At 35.5% G+C, this 16,488-nt stretch overlaps 2 protein-coding genes across 10 annotated transcripts in view; one reads left to right on the plus strand and one right to left on the minus strand.

Annotated features, from left to right (window-relative positions):
* LOC131668951 (guanine nucleotide-binding protein G(o) subunit alpha) overlaps window positions 1-16,488 on the minus strand; it is an 853,882-nt gene that overhangs the window by 685,976 nt on the left and 151,418 nt on the right. The window lies entirely within an intron of this gene.
* Window positions 8,624-11,355, plus strand: LOC131669283 (uncharacterized). The gene is made up of 3 exons (XM_058944061.1): window positions 8,624-9,350; window positions 9,425-11,064; window positions 11,203-11,355. The coding sequence occupies exons 1-3, from the start codon at window positions 8,624-8,626 to the stop codon at window positions 11,353-11,355; spliced, it is 2,520 nt and encodes an 839-aa protein (XP_058800044.1).

The raw sequence follows: 16,488 nt of genomic DNA on the forward strand, positions 1-16,488 counted from the left end.
ATTTACTTTCGTTTACTATTATTCTCCATGAGTTGAACCAATTTTGAAGATGATTATTAAAGTATTTTTTGATTATTTCTGATGTTATTGTTGGGTCTCAGTGTTGTTCGAATTGCTGTATCATCTGCGTATGTTGCTGTCAGAATATTTTCAGATTTATGTAAGTCCGAGGTGTATACTAGATAATGAGTTGCGGCACTCCTGATTTTATTAGCTGGCATTTTGATTTATTCTTATTTATTCTAATTTGAAATGCCCTTTTTTGCAGATATGACCGTAGTATTTCGTAGTGGCGTATAGCATTACCAGCGGTTTGTTCGGCGATAAGCAATCTCAATCGATCAACGAGCTCGTTTGGATCATTTCAACATACATAATACATAATCAAATAACGTTCCTTTTCTAGCTATTTTATAGTTAGGAAAAAGACCTCTTCCATCAATATTCGATTTTCGCTTCTTAGCGCTACTGCTCAATGATAAATTTGGACCAATATACTTTTTGAATTTATTTACATGCTTATTGCGATATTCTCCATTTGTTTCATATCTCTTACGATGAGCGTTAGTGATTTCAAAAATTTTTATATAATTTTCAATATCCGATGAACTGATTAATTTAGAATTAGGTTTTTTACGAAAGAGAAGTTCCATTAATCCAGGCGTCTTGCTGAATGCTTTATTATTCAGAGTCACATTATCGTTTTGGAAAGAAATTGGAGAATTGCCTATGACATATGTATTTACATGTAAGCGAACGCCAAATGTCTTGTCTAAATTACTTTTCTGTTGCGGTTCATGCAATAGTCGAATATAGTTTCCTACAATCGAGTCATCCAATAGCTGTTTTTGTTGTTTTGTAGTTACATTTGAACTAACATTGTCTAAATTTATTGCAGTTCTATCAAGTGATAATTCACTAGTCTTACTAAATTCGTCTTCATCAGCATTATCAACACCATCATCAGCAGAATCAGCAATAGACATAGCGGATTCAAATGTAGAATCAAGCGGATGTAATGTAGAAGTTAAGTCATTAACAGTACTATCGAAATATTGAGATTTATAGGGAGTGTCAGCTGTTGTTTTTGACTTGAAAACTTTATCGAACATAATTATCTTCTCCTTGTTCGTTTCCTGTTCAGTATTATCGTTAGTTTTATCAATAGCCAACTCCACAAGTTTCTGCAATGGATCAACCATAGGTTTAAAAGTTTCATTCAATTTATTTTCTAAATCACCTTTGTCACGTTTTATTAGTTGATACTTACGTCTGATGGTCTCACCAGCCTCAGACAATTTCTCGAGCATCTTCTTTTCTTTTTCAAAATTAGCCATGTTGACGCTTGTAATTTCTAAAGTTAAATAATCTTCATTCGTTCACTCGGCTATATTTATAGCAAGAGAATCGAATCTTTTTCTATACCGTCCATGATTGATTGGTCTATCTCCATCAATAACCATAAATCCATGATTATCGTCTCTCCAACATTTTGAACAAATTGCTTTAAACTTCTCAAAAGTCATATCTGAGTTAACCTGATCGTTGTAAATATGTCTAATATTCACGTCATCTTGTCGAAACAAAACTAGTAAATTTACATTACCTCGAATGAGATGCTTTGGTATGCGAGCGTATGATTGACAGAGATAGAAACTATCAACTTTTTTATGTCTTCCCATACAGAAGAATGTTCTAACGTTGTCCTGCTTTTCAGTGGCTATATCGTCAAAAATCATGATGGAATTTGGATTAGCTTTATCCAGTGAAACAACTGCCTCATGCTCGCTGAATGTATAATACTGTATACCATCAATCGGTCCCAATAAATCTTTTAAAAACATCTACTTTGGTTGGTTGAGGGACTTTGAATAAACATAAACGTTTTCGAATTTAAGTCCATTAGGATGTGTGATTAGTGTTAGCAAACAGTTAGTTTTCCCACAGTTACTAGGACCACAGAAAACTGCTCGTATACTGTCAGGTAGTAGTTCACCATGTCTTTTTTCTCGTTTTACCGTCTCAACCACATTATCAAAATTTATGACTTGCACTTAAGTGGTTGCTCTTTGAAGTCCATATTGTTTTCTAGTCATTGATCGAACGAAGAATGAGACTACTAACTATAAAAAGACTGTTTATATATTTTTAGTTTCATTAAGACTTTGTCTTCTGATGAGGTATGATCATTTGTCACAAAAGAAAGACTGGTGGTGCTGGCTTAGTGAATAAGATCATTAATAACTTACCATTCGAAGCTCATTTGCCTGGTTATCAGTATTGCGGACCGGGAACTAAATTGAAAAAACGACTTGTTCGTGGTGATCCTGGAATAAATCTGCTAGACGCTGCTTGTAAAGATCACGATATTGCTTATTCTCAGAATCGAGAGAACATTGAGACGAGAAACGAAGCCGACAAAATTCTAGTTAAACAGGCCTGGGATAGAGTGCAAGCGAAAGATAGTAGTTTTGGTGAGAAAGTTGCTACGTTTGCTGTAGCCAACGTAATGAAAGTTAAAAGTAAACTTGATATGGGTGTTAAAATTTTAAAACGAGGAAAGAAACGAAGTAAAGGATTAAAAAATCGTCAACAACAACGACAGCGACATAAGACACATGTACAAAGTAAAAATCTATCACTTGCATTGAAAAAAAATATTAACGCTGCCTCGAGAAGTGTTGTACCTAGTAATAAATCACTCTTTGTCATTCGTTCGGCTATAAAAGGCGCTAAAGAAGCTGTGAAGAAGGCTGGAGGAAGAAGAAAAATTAATATTCCTCGTATTCTACTAATTCCTAGTAAAGTGGATGGAGCTCTTCCTTTTTTAATTCCATTATTTGCCGCTTTGAGCGCCACTGGAGCTTTAGCTGGAGAATCTGCTTCAATAGCAAAAGCCGTTAACAGTGCTAAGGCGACTCGAAATTAATTGAAAGAAGCTCATAGACATAATAAAACTATGGAAGCTATTGCTATTGGTAAAGGACTTTATTTGAAAGCACATCGTAAAGGTTATGGTCTTCATCTGAAATCATATTCAAGTGGAAAAGGTTTAAAAAAAAGGCTCGAAGTAACTTTACCTAATTGAGCACTGACAGATCATGATATAAGAAAATATGCTAAAATACTAAAAATTTCAAATTTTCGAGGTGTTTTTATGCGTGATGCTCTACAGACCGATGGATCTCGATATCAAGAGACAGCTATTATAAATTTAGATTATAAACGTGGACCAGGTACTCATTGGTACCATATAAAAAGAAAGCTGATGAGGTTATGTATTTTGATAGTTTTGGAAATGTACAGCCTCCTATAGATCTATTGCTTTATCTCAAAGTTAATAGAATCATGTATAATTATATTAGATATCAAGGTTTTAATACATACGAGGTCTGTCCGGAAAGTATCGGGCCTACATTTATATCTTCGCGCCATAGTGTTCGAGCGACCTCTACCGGAAACGTCAACAGTAAAACCTCACGAATCTATTGGTTACTTACTTGACACCTGCCGGACGTATAGTTCATGCGCAGCGTGTCTTTGTTTACAGTGCCTTTTTCGCGTGGTTTGGTAGGTCGTGTAGGTTTTCCATTGAAACAAGAAAATACACTAGGGTACGTGATGCTTTCAATAGATTTCACCTGCGGTACAACTTTCTGCGTGCTCGTGGTATTAGTGGTAGTAAAAATCATGCTGCTGCTGCTGCTGCTGCTGCTGGTAGCGATGATTGCCGTTGTAAGGACATTTTCGATGCTACTCATGGGATGTCTATCCACAGCAGGGCAATTCTTGGCTATTTCAAACAGTTTAAAACTTCAAATCACCAATTTTGTTCAAAGTTGGTAGACTTGTTATCTATACAGAGGTTAACATCTATGCAGAGTTTTAGATCAAAATATTGATAAGGGGCCGACTTATCAACTGTTCAAAAAATATTAGACTTTTTTTTATTAATTCGATTTCTCGGAGACTAATAAAGATATAGACATGATTCTTTTTTTAAAAGACGCGGAAAGAGTTTCACTTTTAAAATGTAAATAATAAAATACCAAATTATTTATTTATACCATTGTTATAAACAATTTTTTCAAAAAATCGACGATATCTCAAAAAACGATATTTTTTTTTTGAATTTTTGTACTATCGTATTCTTTGTCATTTTTTACATAAGAAACCGTTGAGAAAATCGAGTGCTCGCTATTAGGATTAAGATAGCACTAAAATAAAAAGAAACGCGTGCTAGCCGCTCGGCCGTCTGCTACTCGTGCGATTCCAACGTTGCTTGCTGCAATTGCCTTCTTTAAAGAATAAATAATTTCATATTCTAACAGTTTATATGTATTTATTTAAATAATATATAAATTAATTAATTAAATAAGTGTTTACACATCTTTTTTTGGCTGCTTTTACGGCTGTTGTTTCGGTCGCAGCCCTTGCAGCCTTTTCGGCTGCAGACTTTGCGGCCCTCGCCGTCTTCTCGGCTGCAGCTTTAGCAGCCCTTTCAGACCTTTCAGCTATATATTTTGTGGACTTTGCTGTTCTTTCAGCCGCGGCCCTTTCGAGCGCAGCAGCCCTCTCGTTTGCGGCCCTTTCAAGGTCAGCGGCCCTCTCGCTTACGGCCCTTTCAAGTACAGCAGCCTTATCGCTTACGGCTCTTTCGGCCGCTGCTTTTTCGACCGCAACTCTTTCGGCCACAGCTCTTTCGGCCGCAGCTCTTTCTATTCTCTCAACATCGCTCTGTAAATTAGAACAAAAATATATATATATATATATACTTATTTAAATATACTTATTTAAATATAATTATTTATATATATATATACATACCTTTATAACTACTTCTAATATATGTTAAATATGTCGCCTATGCGACGGATCCGTCACGATTATATTTAGCTGAAAAGAAAAAATAAAATGATTAAAAATAAATATATTTTATGTTATATAAAAAAATGCTTACCACTTTTAAAATAGCAATCAATAAATAATAAAATATGCTAGTCGGTAAACTAGCTAGCAGGATCGGTGGAGTCTAAAAAAATAAAAAATTTATTATAAAAACTATCTTGAATAATTAATAGAATATATACATAAAATACTTACATTAACCATGAAAATAATCATGGCATTTATTGTACTAATTATTTGTGTACTATCCATTTCTTTAAATTTTTTTTATACAAAACAATGAACAGTTACTAAAAAATACTAAATGCTTCGTTGATGTATTCTTCTTGAGCACTACCTAACGATTGACTCCGGAAAACATTTTCGGAAAAATCAGGATGATTCCTACTCTCCAAAAGAAACTCTAGTCAAATTGATAAAAATCTTTAAAGGAAGAAGAACATTGATTTCGCTTTAGACGCTCAGCATGTGGGGGATGTTAACGCAACTAAACAAGGCTAACTTAAAAACCTTATCTCTAAGGCAAAAAGCAATAAAATGACTAAGAGACGATTCGTCATTAAGATTACTCTATCTCCAGTCACCTGCTGCGTAATACGTACTTTCGAACGCATCTTCATTGAAAAAGGAACATCGAATGCGTTTTAATCCTCAGCATGAGGTAAAGCGTTATTGAAGAGAGTGCAAGGTGGTGTGAGTAGTCGAAAGTTTCCTAAAATTAAATGTGACCCTGAAAAAGGATAGTGCACGCTGCTAGAACGCATCTTCATTTAAAAAGGAACATCGATTGTGCTTCAGACTCTTAGCAACGACTTCTACAGCAACCTACCTTAACAATCTCTGTAGGTGGGTGGGTGGAAGAATGGATGAATGGGTGGGGGGGGGGGGGGGGGGCACTCTGTCGAAGGGCCCACTGACTTCTGTCTCAGGACATACACATATATCTTATGCATTGGCGGCGCATCTTCAATGCATAAGCTACATCGATTACCTTTTAAGTACTCAGCGGGAGATGTCAAAGGTACATCAAATACCTTTTAGACACTCGGCATGGGGTTTCCCTCTGTCGAAGGGGCCCACTGGCACGCGAGAGGTGTCAAAGGTACATCAAATGCCTTTTAGACACTCAGCATGGGGTCTCACCTTATCGCGATTAAAAGGTGTTGCGGTAGTGTGATACCGCGACACCTTCATCGGGTGGTCTCTTTGTGTCCCAGGACATACACATATCCCTTATACATTAACGGCATCCTTTGTCGTCTTCTTTGTGTCCCAGAACATACATTGCTTTTCTACTTTGCAGAAGTCAATTGTACCATCTAAATACCCTTAATGTGCCTTTAACAAATTTTCTCATGCTCCACTACGCTGTACGCTTAGTTTTATTTCATTAGTCAACTAAATTTTTATCTCTACTCTATCACCTCATTTGATGAGGGCGGTAATTAATTCGAAATTGGTTTAGTAATAATTGACGTTAGTGGCACCTTTGAAGTCTAATTTAAATATCGCATGTTCAATTAGTACAATCGGTGTCATTCATTACAAGTAACTCATCTCAATTAGCTGTCATACGCATTTAACGGTAGAATTTGTTTGTATTTCAATTACATGATAGTCCTCATTGTCAGTATTTCTCTTTAACCACTCTATCTCTATCAGCTAACTGCCTTCCTTATAATTATATAGTAAGCATGTGGCAGTCAAAGTAGCCACCATCGCGAATACATGCGCATCTCGTGCGTCGATGCCGTTTTATTTCCGATCAGATGATTTCCGGCTGCTCTGGATAGTCGTCTACATCCAGCTGCTGGTACTCGATCGCCCCCAAGAGGATAATTGGGAACGCCCGTTTACATGTAAGGGTGCGACCAGGCCGCTATTCTGCCGAGTTTTCCACGGATTTCGGCGTTCGAACTGACACGTGGTCGGGTATGTGAGTGCGTGTGCATCGTGAAATGCACCGGTAATGCACAGCATCTTCAATTTAAAAGAAATATATTTTTTATGATCCAAAGCTATTTTTCATGAAATAAGTTTAGTGTATTGTATTTAATATATATGACAAAAGATTTCTTTTTTATATGCAATGTTCGTTGACGTTTCATTTTCTCGATCAGTTTTCTTCTCGATTGAGATTGTAATATTCTTTGCTATTTTATAATTTTTTTACTTTATAAGTTTGATAATATCTCTATCGTTTTATCCGATTTTTAATTTTTATTTTTATTATAATATTTTTGATTTCGTTCTTTCTTCTCAATTTTTGTTGTATTTTTTCAAAGACATTTTTTGTTATTATACAGTTGCATGCAAAATTATCCGACCAATCATAATTTTATAATTAACTGTAGTTGAAATAGTATAAAATAATAACTTTCATATACTGATATAAAGTACATTTATTATGCTACATTATTACATAGTTAGATAATTAAATATAACAATCAATTATTATTTATAACAAAAATGAAAATTTTTGATACTTCATAAATATCCGGCCAAACAGAAATTACTCAGTATATGTACAAAAAACTTACAGATAAATAAAAGGATTCACGTTGTTCATGAATATTTAGTAGCCATACCCTTTGCAGCTATCGCGGCAGCAAATCGGTGAGGCATCGAATCAATCAATTTTATAATTCGTTTTCGAGAGATATTTTACCACTGTTCTTGAACTTTTTCCCACTAATCAGCTTTATTTGTACAAGTTTCAGTCCCTATTCTTAATTTTCATTCTTGACATAAGTGTTTTATAGGATGAAAATCCGGAGATTAACTTGGCCACTCTAAAACTCGGACTTTTTTCTGAGTAAAAACTTGTTGAAGTAGCTGTGATGGATGTTTTGGTTCATTATCCTGCTGAAAAATCCATGCTCTTGGTATATTTTTCCATGCATAAGGCAGCATTACATCTAATATAATGACCCTATACTTGGTAGAGTCCATAATGCCGTTAATTTTGAAAATTGGACCAATGTATTTCCAAGAGAAAGCTTTCCATAGCATGATGTTTCCATTACCGTGTTTCACAGTTGGTGTTTGATATCGTGGATCATTTCTGGTATCTTTAGGTCGTCGAACGTATCTTCTCCCATCGTTTCCAGATAAATTGATTTTAGTTTTATTCAACAACACTTTTTTCCAGTTCTCAACAGTCCAGCTCCGATGTTTTGTAGCAAATTCCTACCTACACGTGAAACTATCAGTCAGAATAGTCACGCGAATCCTAACCTCAAAGTTTTACCCGCACGCGAAAAAAAAAAAATAAATAAATAAAATACGTGTTTGAGTTTCGTTATTACCGTGCTGAATTAAATCAGTTGTTGTGCTGCATTTTGTGTTGTTTAGTACTGTTTTCGATTAAGTGTATATTTTTGTGCTCTTGATTGTTGTTCCACTTAATTTGTTACTCTCGTGACGTTAGTGAGTTGACCAGTAGACTTGTTTTGTTTGTGACTTTTGTGAGTGACAGTTGACAGTCTTATTGTTTGGTGCGTCAGTTATGTCTGACAATAGATGTTTTTCGTGCCCGTCTAAGGGCCCTATCAACGTTAGTGATGCCGTGCAGTGTTCGGGTTGCCGATCACTCTATCACAGGAGTTGTGCGAGCAAGACAGCCAAACTTTCTAATGGGTCATTCAAAAAGTGTTGTGGAGGACTTGAGATACCTTCGAGAGCATCATTGTTGTCTTCAGTGTTGTCTCCGATCATGAGTGCCGCGCAAGCCGGATTAGTGTCTAATCCGTCTCCGCCTAAGCCCCTCAATGACTCGCATTGCGAATCATGGGACGATGTTGTGAAATATTTCGATTCGAAATTGAACAGCATCGTCTCATTGATTTCTGGAAGGTGTGATGAGCTGCAGCGCGTGACGGATGGTCTTGTCGCGCGCTCTGATGCCATGGATGCCAGGATGGGCGTCATCCAGCATGAGCTTTCGGTGGTCACTGGCTCCATTACCTCACAATTTCAGGCGGTCAACCATTCTATCTCGGAGCAGGCCACTCGAGTTGACGACCACGAGGTTAGGCTGGCAAAGGTGGAAAGTTGTGTCGGCGAGTCCTTCACAAAGATTGATGCGGTTACTCTCGCGGAGATGAACGAGCAGCGGAGAAGGGAATGTAATTGTATTATATACAATTTCCCTGAACATGTCTCGTCGGCCGAGGACACAGCGGCAGTGGCGGCGCTACTTGTGGGGGCGAGTATCGATGCTTCATTGCTCACCACTTTGCAACTTGGAAAGAGGGCTGAGGACAGGACTCGTCCATTGAAACTCATTCTTCGATCTGCTGTTGAGGCGCGGTGGTTCTTGCGTCACTCACCGGATTTGCTTAAATCGGTGCCGAACGCGAAGTGTGGCCCGGACCGATCCACTTTTCAGCGGCGGTTGTTGCGTGAGACCATTGCCGACATCAATTCTAGAATGCAGGCCGGTGAGAAGGATCTCAAAATTAAATTTTTCAATGGCGTACCCTCCATCACCTCAACAAAAAACACATAAGTGCAGCCGAGATACCCAATCTTCTTTCTATTTACTACCAGAACGTTGGTAGCATTAAATCATCCATCACTACTTTTATTAATAATGTATTAACATGTGCGCAAAAGTTTAATATAATTGCCCTCACTGAATCCTGGTTGGATGACACGGTGGATGATGCTATGCTGAGGATTCCTGGCTACTCGCTCGTGAGATTGGATCGCTGGAAGGTTCGGAGTGGCAGATCAAGGGGAGGTGGTATCCTCGTTTGGATTGAGAGCACATGCTCCTTTGTAACAGTACATACCCTCAATTATGATTTGGAGCATGTGACTCTGAAGCTTGACTATGGAGCACCGCTACTTCTCTCCGTTGCTTATCTGCCGCCAGTTACGTCTCTCTCACCGGTGATATTCGAGTCATCTTTGGATTCCTTTTGCTGTTCTCTGGAGGATTCAGCTGCCGGATATCCTGAGTGTGCCGTTCTCATTGTGGGTGACTTCAACCTTCCCCGCTGCACGTGGTCGGCTTATGATGGTGTGCTTTCATCTGACGCACTAGCAAGTAGGACTATTTGTGATTCGGCATCTAGATTGGAGAGTTGTACGAGCTCCCTTAAGTGCGCTCAGTTGATTCGTTCAACAAATTGCTCTGGAAACACGCTTGATCTGGCATTTTGTAGTATTCCGGCGTCTCTCAGCACGGCTTTGGATCCTCTGGCACCATCGGACAGACATCACGAACCTGTCATTATTAATTTGAACTGTGTTGCAGTGGCTTCACCAAGCTCTCTACCATTTAATACTTCTGCTTCCTTCAACTTTAAAAAGGCAAATTATAGCAGTATTAATGCTGCTCTGACGTCGACAAATTGGAATGATCTCCTTGGTGAGTGGGACGTTGACATGGCGCTTGATTGTTTTTACCGGAAATTATTCGAAATTATTAGCTGCAACGTTCCACTTACTGGCTCTTTCACTGCTAGATTCCCGAGTTGGATGACAGACGAACTGAGAGCTGCGATTTCTCAGAAGAAGATGGCCCACCGGATATTTAAGGCTTCGGGAGATGGTCAGGCATTGCATGACTTCAGGAGCTTCCGGATAATTTGCAAGCGTCTGACGTTGCGCGACTACAGTCGATTTATTAGTGATGTTGAGGAGTCATTGGAGTCTGATCCTGGAGAGTTCTGGAGGTTTGCTAACCCTAGGGATTGTTGCTCTGGCTATCCTGATAGTATGTATTATAATAGTATCGATGCCCATGATGGCCCGGATATTGTCAACTTGTTTGCGGAACGATTTTCTTCGGTTTTTTCTTCAACTTCACTACTTAATGGTTTCGAGGGGCTAACGTTTGATTCTAATACGCTGTCGGACATTTCTCTTGATATTGAAGAGGTAACTCAGGGCCTTGCTGGACTGAAACCGTCATCTGCGGCCGGACCCGATGGAATCCCGTCAACTTTTTTTGTAAATTGTACCAATTGTTTAGCTCGACCGATTATGTATATTATGAATTTATCTTTACGATCTGGTACCTTTCCTACTGCTTGGAAACAAGCTTTTATCATTCCGGTGTATAAGAGGCGTGGTGACAGGAGAAATGTTTGTAATTATCGTCCAATTGCCAAGCTCAGCGTGCTTTCTAAGCTGTGTGATCATCTGGTATCCATACGACTTTCTCGTTTCCTTCTTCGTGTCATTAATGTCTCCCAGCATGATTTTGTTCCGCGCCGTTGAACGGTTACTAATCTTGCGGAGTTCGTTGAATTTCTTACGGACGCATTCGATGACGATCGGCAGGTTGATACGATTTACACTAATCTTACCAGTGCGTTTGATTGTGTTAATCATCAACTTCTGGCTGCTAAGTTGTCGTTCTATGGATTCATGGCCCTCTTCTATCCTGGTGCTCTTCATACCTATCACATAGAACCTACTCCGTTAAGCTCCTGAAATTCATCTCCTCATCTTATCTGGCTACCTCTGGGGTACCGCAGGGCTCGCACCTTGGTCCACTATTTTTCATTACCTTTGTAAATGATGCATTTTCCGTTATTCGTTCTTCCTGAATCTCTTTCTATGCTGACGACGCTATAATTTTTAAAGTTATTACATCTAGGAATGATGCCGATGAGTTACAGCTGGATCTGCTGAGGTTTTCTGATTGGTGCTCAGTTAATGGGCTCTTGGTAAATACTGATAAATGTGCAGTCCTTTCATTTTCTCGATGTAAAGCGTCTTATATATTCGACTATTTTTGTATGGATCTTGCAATTTGTAGGGTGACGGAGTTTAAAGTCTGGGAGTATTGTTCGATCGGAGTTTATCGTTCACCGCTCACATTAATCAGTCCTGCTGTACGGCATCCAGGTCACTTTTTCTACTGTTTAGGCAATGTCGTGCCTTTAAGCGACCAGCCTCCCTCATTGCACTTTATAATGGTAATATTCGCTCTCGTCTCACGTATGCGTCAGTTATTTGGGCTCCACGTTTTGACCAGCAATCTAAGTTACTCGAGACTGTTCAGCATCGTTTTCTGCGTTTTTTAGCTAATAAATTTGGCCCATGTATGGATCCCTTCTCTCATGACTACTCTGCCATTGCAAACTCATTTCATATTAGTACCGTCACTTCCTTCATTAATTACCAGTCTGCATTTTTCATTTATAAATTATGTCATAATTTCATCGATTCGATTTCACTCTCTAACCATATCCTCTATATTGTCCCAGCACGCACTCTTCGTGCCCGTAATCATACCTTTTTCATCCGTTCACGTAGGTGGAATCTTAACCATTTATCAATTATTGATCGATCTTGCCTCATTATTAATAATTTGTCAACTCCGCTGGATGTTCACTCAGTTTGCCTGGGCGCTTTTAAACGGCTTGTTCGTGCGAATGCTGCGGTGTTTCGCTAGTGTCTTATTTTTCTTTTCTTCTGTCACGTGACACCTCACCTATTTCTTCCCATTTACCCACCTATCTTGGCTGCTTCTCCCTTTCTACATGTTAATTTTTGTTATTATTATTTTTTTTATTATTCTTTTTTATTATTCTTTTATTATTTTTTTATATTAGTTATTATTTATTAGTTATTAGTTATTATTCTTTTTTATATTTTGTTTTTCTCTTTTTCTTTTCCTTTATTGTGTTACTTTTTTATTTTTTATTTTACTATTTTTCTATTGTGTTGTTTTGTCGACTTTTGGATATTGTTTATAGCTATTCCGTTTATTTTTTTTTCTTCTCACTATTGTCGTTTTATTAATTATTTATACTTCTTTTTGTTTATATTATATATTTTATTATTATATTTATATGTATCTTGATATGGGTTTATGCCCGTTTAATAAATTAAAAAAAAAAAAAAAAAAAAAAAAATTCTAGTCGGGCTTTATTATTTTTCTTACTGATTAATGGTTTTTTTAACATCAACGCGTCCAAAAAGTCCTATTTCGTTTAGTCTTCGAGATACGATAATTATATTAGTAATCTTGATCTTAGGAGTCGTCCCTATAAATAAACTAAACACTTATTTTATTATAAACGTTTCGCAATTTTATTTATTGCCACCTCAGTACATCTGTTGAATATATATATTATTATAAATAAATGAATTCTTTCAATATTAATATTGTATTATAATATAAACATACGTTTTGTAATGTAGATAAAATTGAATAAATTAAGAGTTCTTCCGCACATACATGGTCTGTTATAAACATTACACTTTTAAATAAATAATTATTAATTTTTCTGTCGAATAATAAATATAAAAATAGAATAACAATCTTTTGTCAGTTAGGTAAAAATATAGTTTGTCAATTGGGTAAAAACACATCATGATCAGCAAATTAAAAGCTAAGTAACTGTTATGTATATAATGACATATCGTACTGTATATGAAATAAAAGAGAAAGACAGCGAGAGACACAACAAGAGAAAAAGTGTACTTGACGAGTGGGGGAAACACTGGAAGGAAAGGGAATTAGTGATGTATTGTAATAACTATGTTTATTTTTCGTACTGAAACTAAGTAGATTTTATGATGTTGAGTATTCTTGAGTATTGATTGTTTAAATATTTTGTGTCTTCCTGTGAATTGATGGTATTATTCGTAATTTTAATATACACCGACTCTGCGATGCATCTCTTTCTGTAATCAGCTTCTAAATGCATGATTTTTGCATTCTCCCAATCAAATTCATGTTCTGGATTATTCACGATATGGGCCGGTATAGGTAAAAGTTTAAATCTAGAGTTGACTGGATCTTCAACAGTTTTTTTCACGGAATATTTATGTTCACTAATTCTATTTTTGAGAGCTCTTTTGCTTTCACCGATGTAATTCGATGGACATTGTTTACACTGAATATTATAAATTGTGCCTGTTTTTTCCCATTTCTTTAATTTATCTTTGCCTAGACCAATAATATTAGATAGCTTGCTTGTCATTTTTGGTACACATACAATGTTACTCTTCTTTAATGATGATTTGCATTTATAGAAAAATTCTTCTTTAAATGGAATTGGAAAGTAAATTGTCGGTTTATCGTTATTGTTTTTATTACGTGTATTGTTATGACTATATGTATATTTTCTAATGCGATCTCTGATGCACACATCAACAAATTCCTCCGGATAGTCATTGTTATATAACATGTTTCTTATAATAGATATATTATTGTCATGGTGACTTTCATCAGACAACAATATCGATCTATCTATCAAGTTATTAACAATATTCTTTTTTTGTTTTAGTGTGTGATTTGAGTTGTAATTTAAAATACGTCCCGACATAGTTGGTTTTTGGTACCAGTTAGTAATAATCCCATTATTTTTTCTAGTAATTGATAAGTCTAGAAAATTAATAGAACCATTAACCTCTGTCTCATAAGTAAATTTCAAATGTGAATTATAATCATTAAATACTTCGAAAACACGATCAAAGTCAATGTTTCTGATGCACATTAATGTGTCATCCACATATCGGTAATAAAAAATTGGATTAATATTATATTCTTCTTTCAGAAAAACCAAGCATTGTGTCTCCAAATCATCCATGACTAGGTCTGCAAATAATGCTGATAGTGGGTCTCCCATCGAAGTTCCAAATATCTGCTTATAATTTGTATTATTGAAACAAAAATATGCATTGTTGAAAAGAAAATTGATAGTTGTTATGATTTCGTCAAACATCATCAACGATTTTCTATGTAATTTTTGGAACCTCTTGTATATGCTATTAAGAATTAAATATCTAGGTATACTTGTAAATAATGAAACTACGTCGAAAGACACCAATATGTGGTCCGATGGGATGTGAATGTTTTTGATACGTTCTTTCAATTCATAACTATTTTTAATGTGTGATCTAGGCAAGTCTATGGATTCTTTAAGAACTTTACTAATTAATTTTGATAGGAAATGCATGGGAGTGTTAACTGTAGATACTACGGGCCTGAGTGGAAAACCATTTTTGTGGATTTTTGGAAGTCCATATGCTCTAGCTAGATTTGTATGTGATTGCGTTAGAAAAAATTGGTTAATATGTATGTTTGGAAAATATTTTTTAATATAGCCTTTGTCATTAAAATTTGTAAGAAAATATTGGACATCTTTTTGCATTTTGGTTAATGTATTATTTTTTTCCCAGATTATGTATGTACTATTGTCTGACATCATCAAATTCATTTTTTCAATGTATTCGTTCTTGTATAAGCATACCGTTATGTTGCCTTTGTCAGCTCTAGTGAAAAAAAGGTTGTTATTATTTTTTAAAAAAATATTAGTGGCTTTGAGCTTTTTTTTGAAGTCTTTATCAAATCTTTTTATATGTCTTTTGTTGTTAAGACTGGACTTTATATTATTAATCAAATTATTCCTTATATCATTAAAGGAGTTTTCCATGTCCTTATTATGTTTATCTTGTTTTCCACTCAGAATAAATTCTAAATTAGTAATACTGTCTATCATATCCGTTCTACTAAGATCATTATGTATGTTATGATTAGGGCCTAAAGATATTACCTCAATTACCTCATTCGGGATGTATGTGTCCGTAGTGTTTTTGACCCAATTTTCCTTATTATGATTATTTATCTGACGTTTATTCAATAATCTTTTTTCTTTTTCCAATAGTCTGTCATATCTAATACTCAATTTCCTATCCAATTTCCAATAAATTTTGTTTGCTTTATTTTCCGTAAATACTCTAAACATTTCTATGGTGTCAAGGTTTATATTAAAAGAATAGAGAAGGTTAGCAAGGACATTTAAACGTTTCTGGCAATATTTTATATGTATATGTAGATCTGAAATTTCAGTGTTGAGTAATTTTTTTTGAAAATACGACTTTAATTTAGTATATTTTCTATTGTTTGAATTACTATGAAAATTAAAAGTTCTATTAAAAATGTCCGTAATGTGAATAAGAGTAACGTCATTTTTTCTACAGTAAGTAAGGAAACGTAGCCTTGCTTTACAACGAGCCAAATCGTGTCTAAAGGTTGTCCATCTTCTCAAACAATTATGTTGTGCGTTTCCATATATTCTTAAAATGTATTTAAAAAAATTACCCATAATTCCCCAATGGAATCCGATCTTAATTTTCAATCACAGATCGTATGATATAAATTATTGTTAATTTTTTCCACTCCTGATGTTTGATAATTATATTAGTAATCTTGATCTTAGGAGTCATCCCTATAAATAAACTAAACATTTATTTTATTATAAACGTTTCGCAATTTTATTTATTGCCACCTCAGTACATCTGTTGAATATATATATTATTATAAATAAATGAATTCTTTCAATATTAATATTGTATTATAATATAAACATACGTTTTGTAATGTAGATAAAATTGAATAAATTAAGAGTTCTTCAGCACATACATGGTCTGTTATAAACATTACACTTTTAATTAAATAAATATTAATTTTTCTGTCTAATAATAAATATAAAAATAGAATAACAATCTTTTGTCAGTTAGGTAAAAATATAGTTTGTCAATTGGGTAAAAACACATCATGATCAGCAAATTAAGAGCTAAGTAACTGTTATGTATATAATGACATAT

This window comes from Phymastichus coffea, unplaced genomic scaffold, assembly GCF_024137745.1.
Source record: "Phymastichus coffea isolate CEN01 unplaced genomic scaffold, Cenicafe_Pcof_1.1 PCOF00007, whole genome shotgun sequence".
NCBI lineage: Eukaryota > Metazoa > Arthropoda > Insecta > Hymenoptera > Eulophidae > Phymastichus > Phymastichus coffea.

Excerpts from the sequence above, each read along its gene's own strand:
- LOC131669283 (XM_058944061.1), top strand. The coding sequence starts at position 8,624 with ATGAGTGCCGCGCAAGCCGGATTAGTGTCTAATCCGTCTCCGCCTAAG. Across the intron at positions 9,351-9,424 it reads CAATTCTAGAATGCAGGCCG|CCGAGATACCCAATCTTCTT; the intron begins GTGAGAAGGATC and ends ACATAAGTGCAG. Across the intron at positions 11,065-11,202 it reads CTAAGCTGTGTGATCATCTG|GTTGATACGATTTACACTAA; the intron begins GTATCCATACGA and ends GACGATCGGCAG.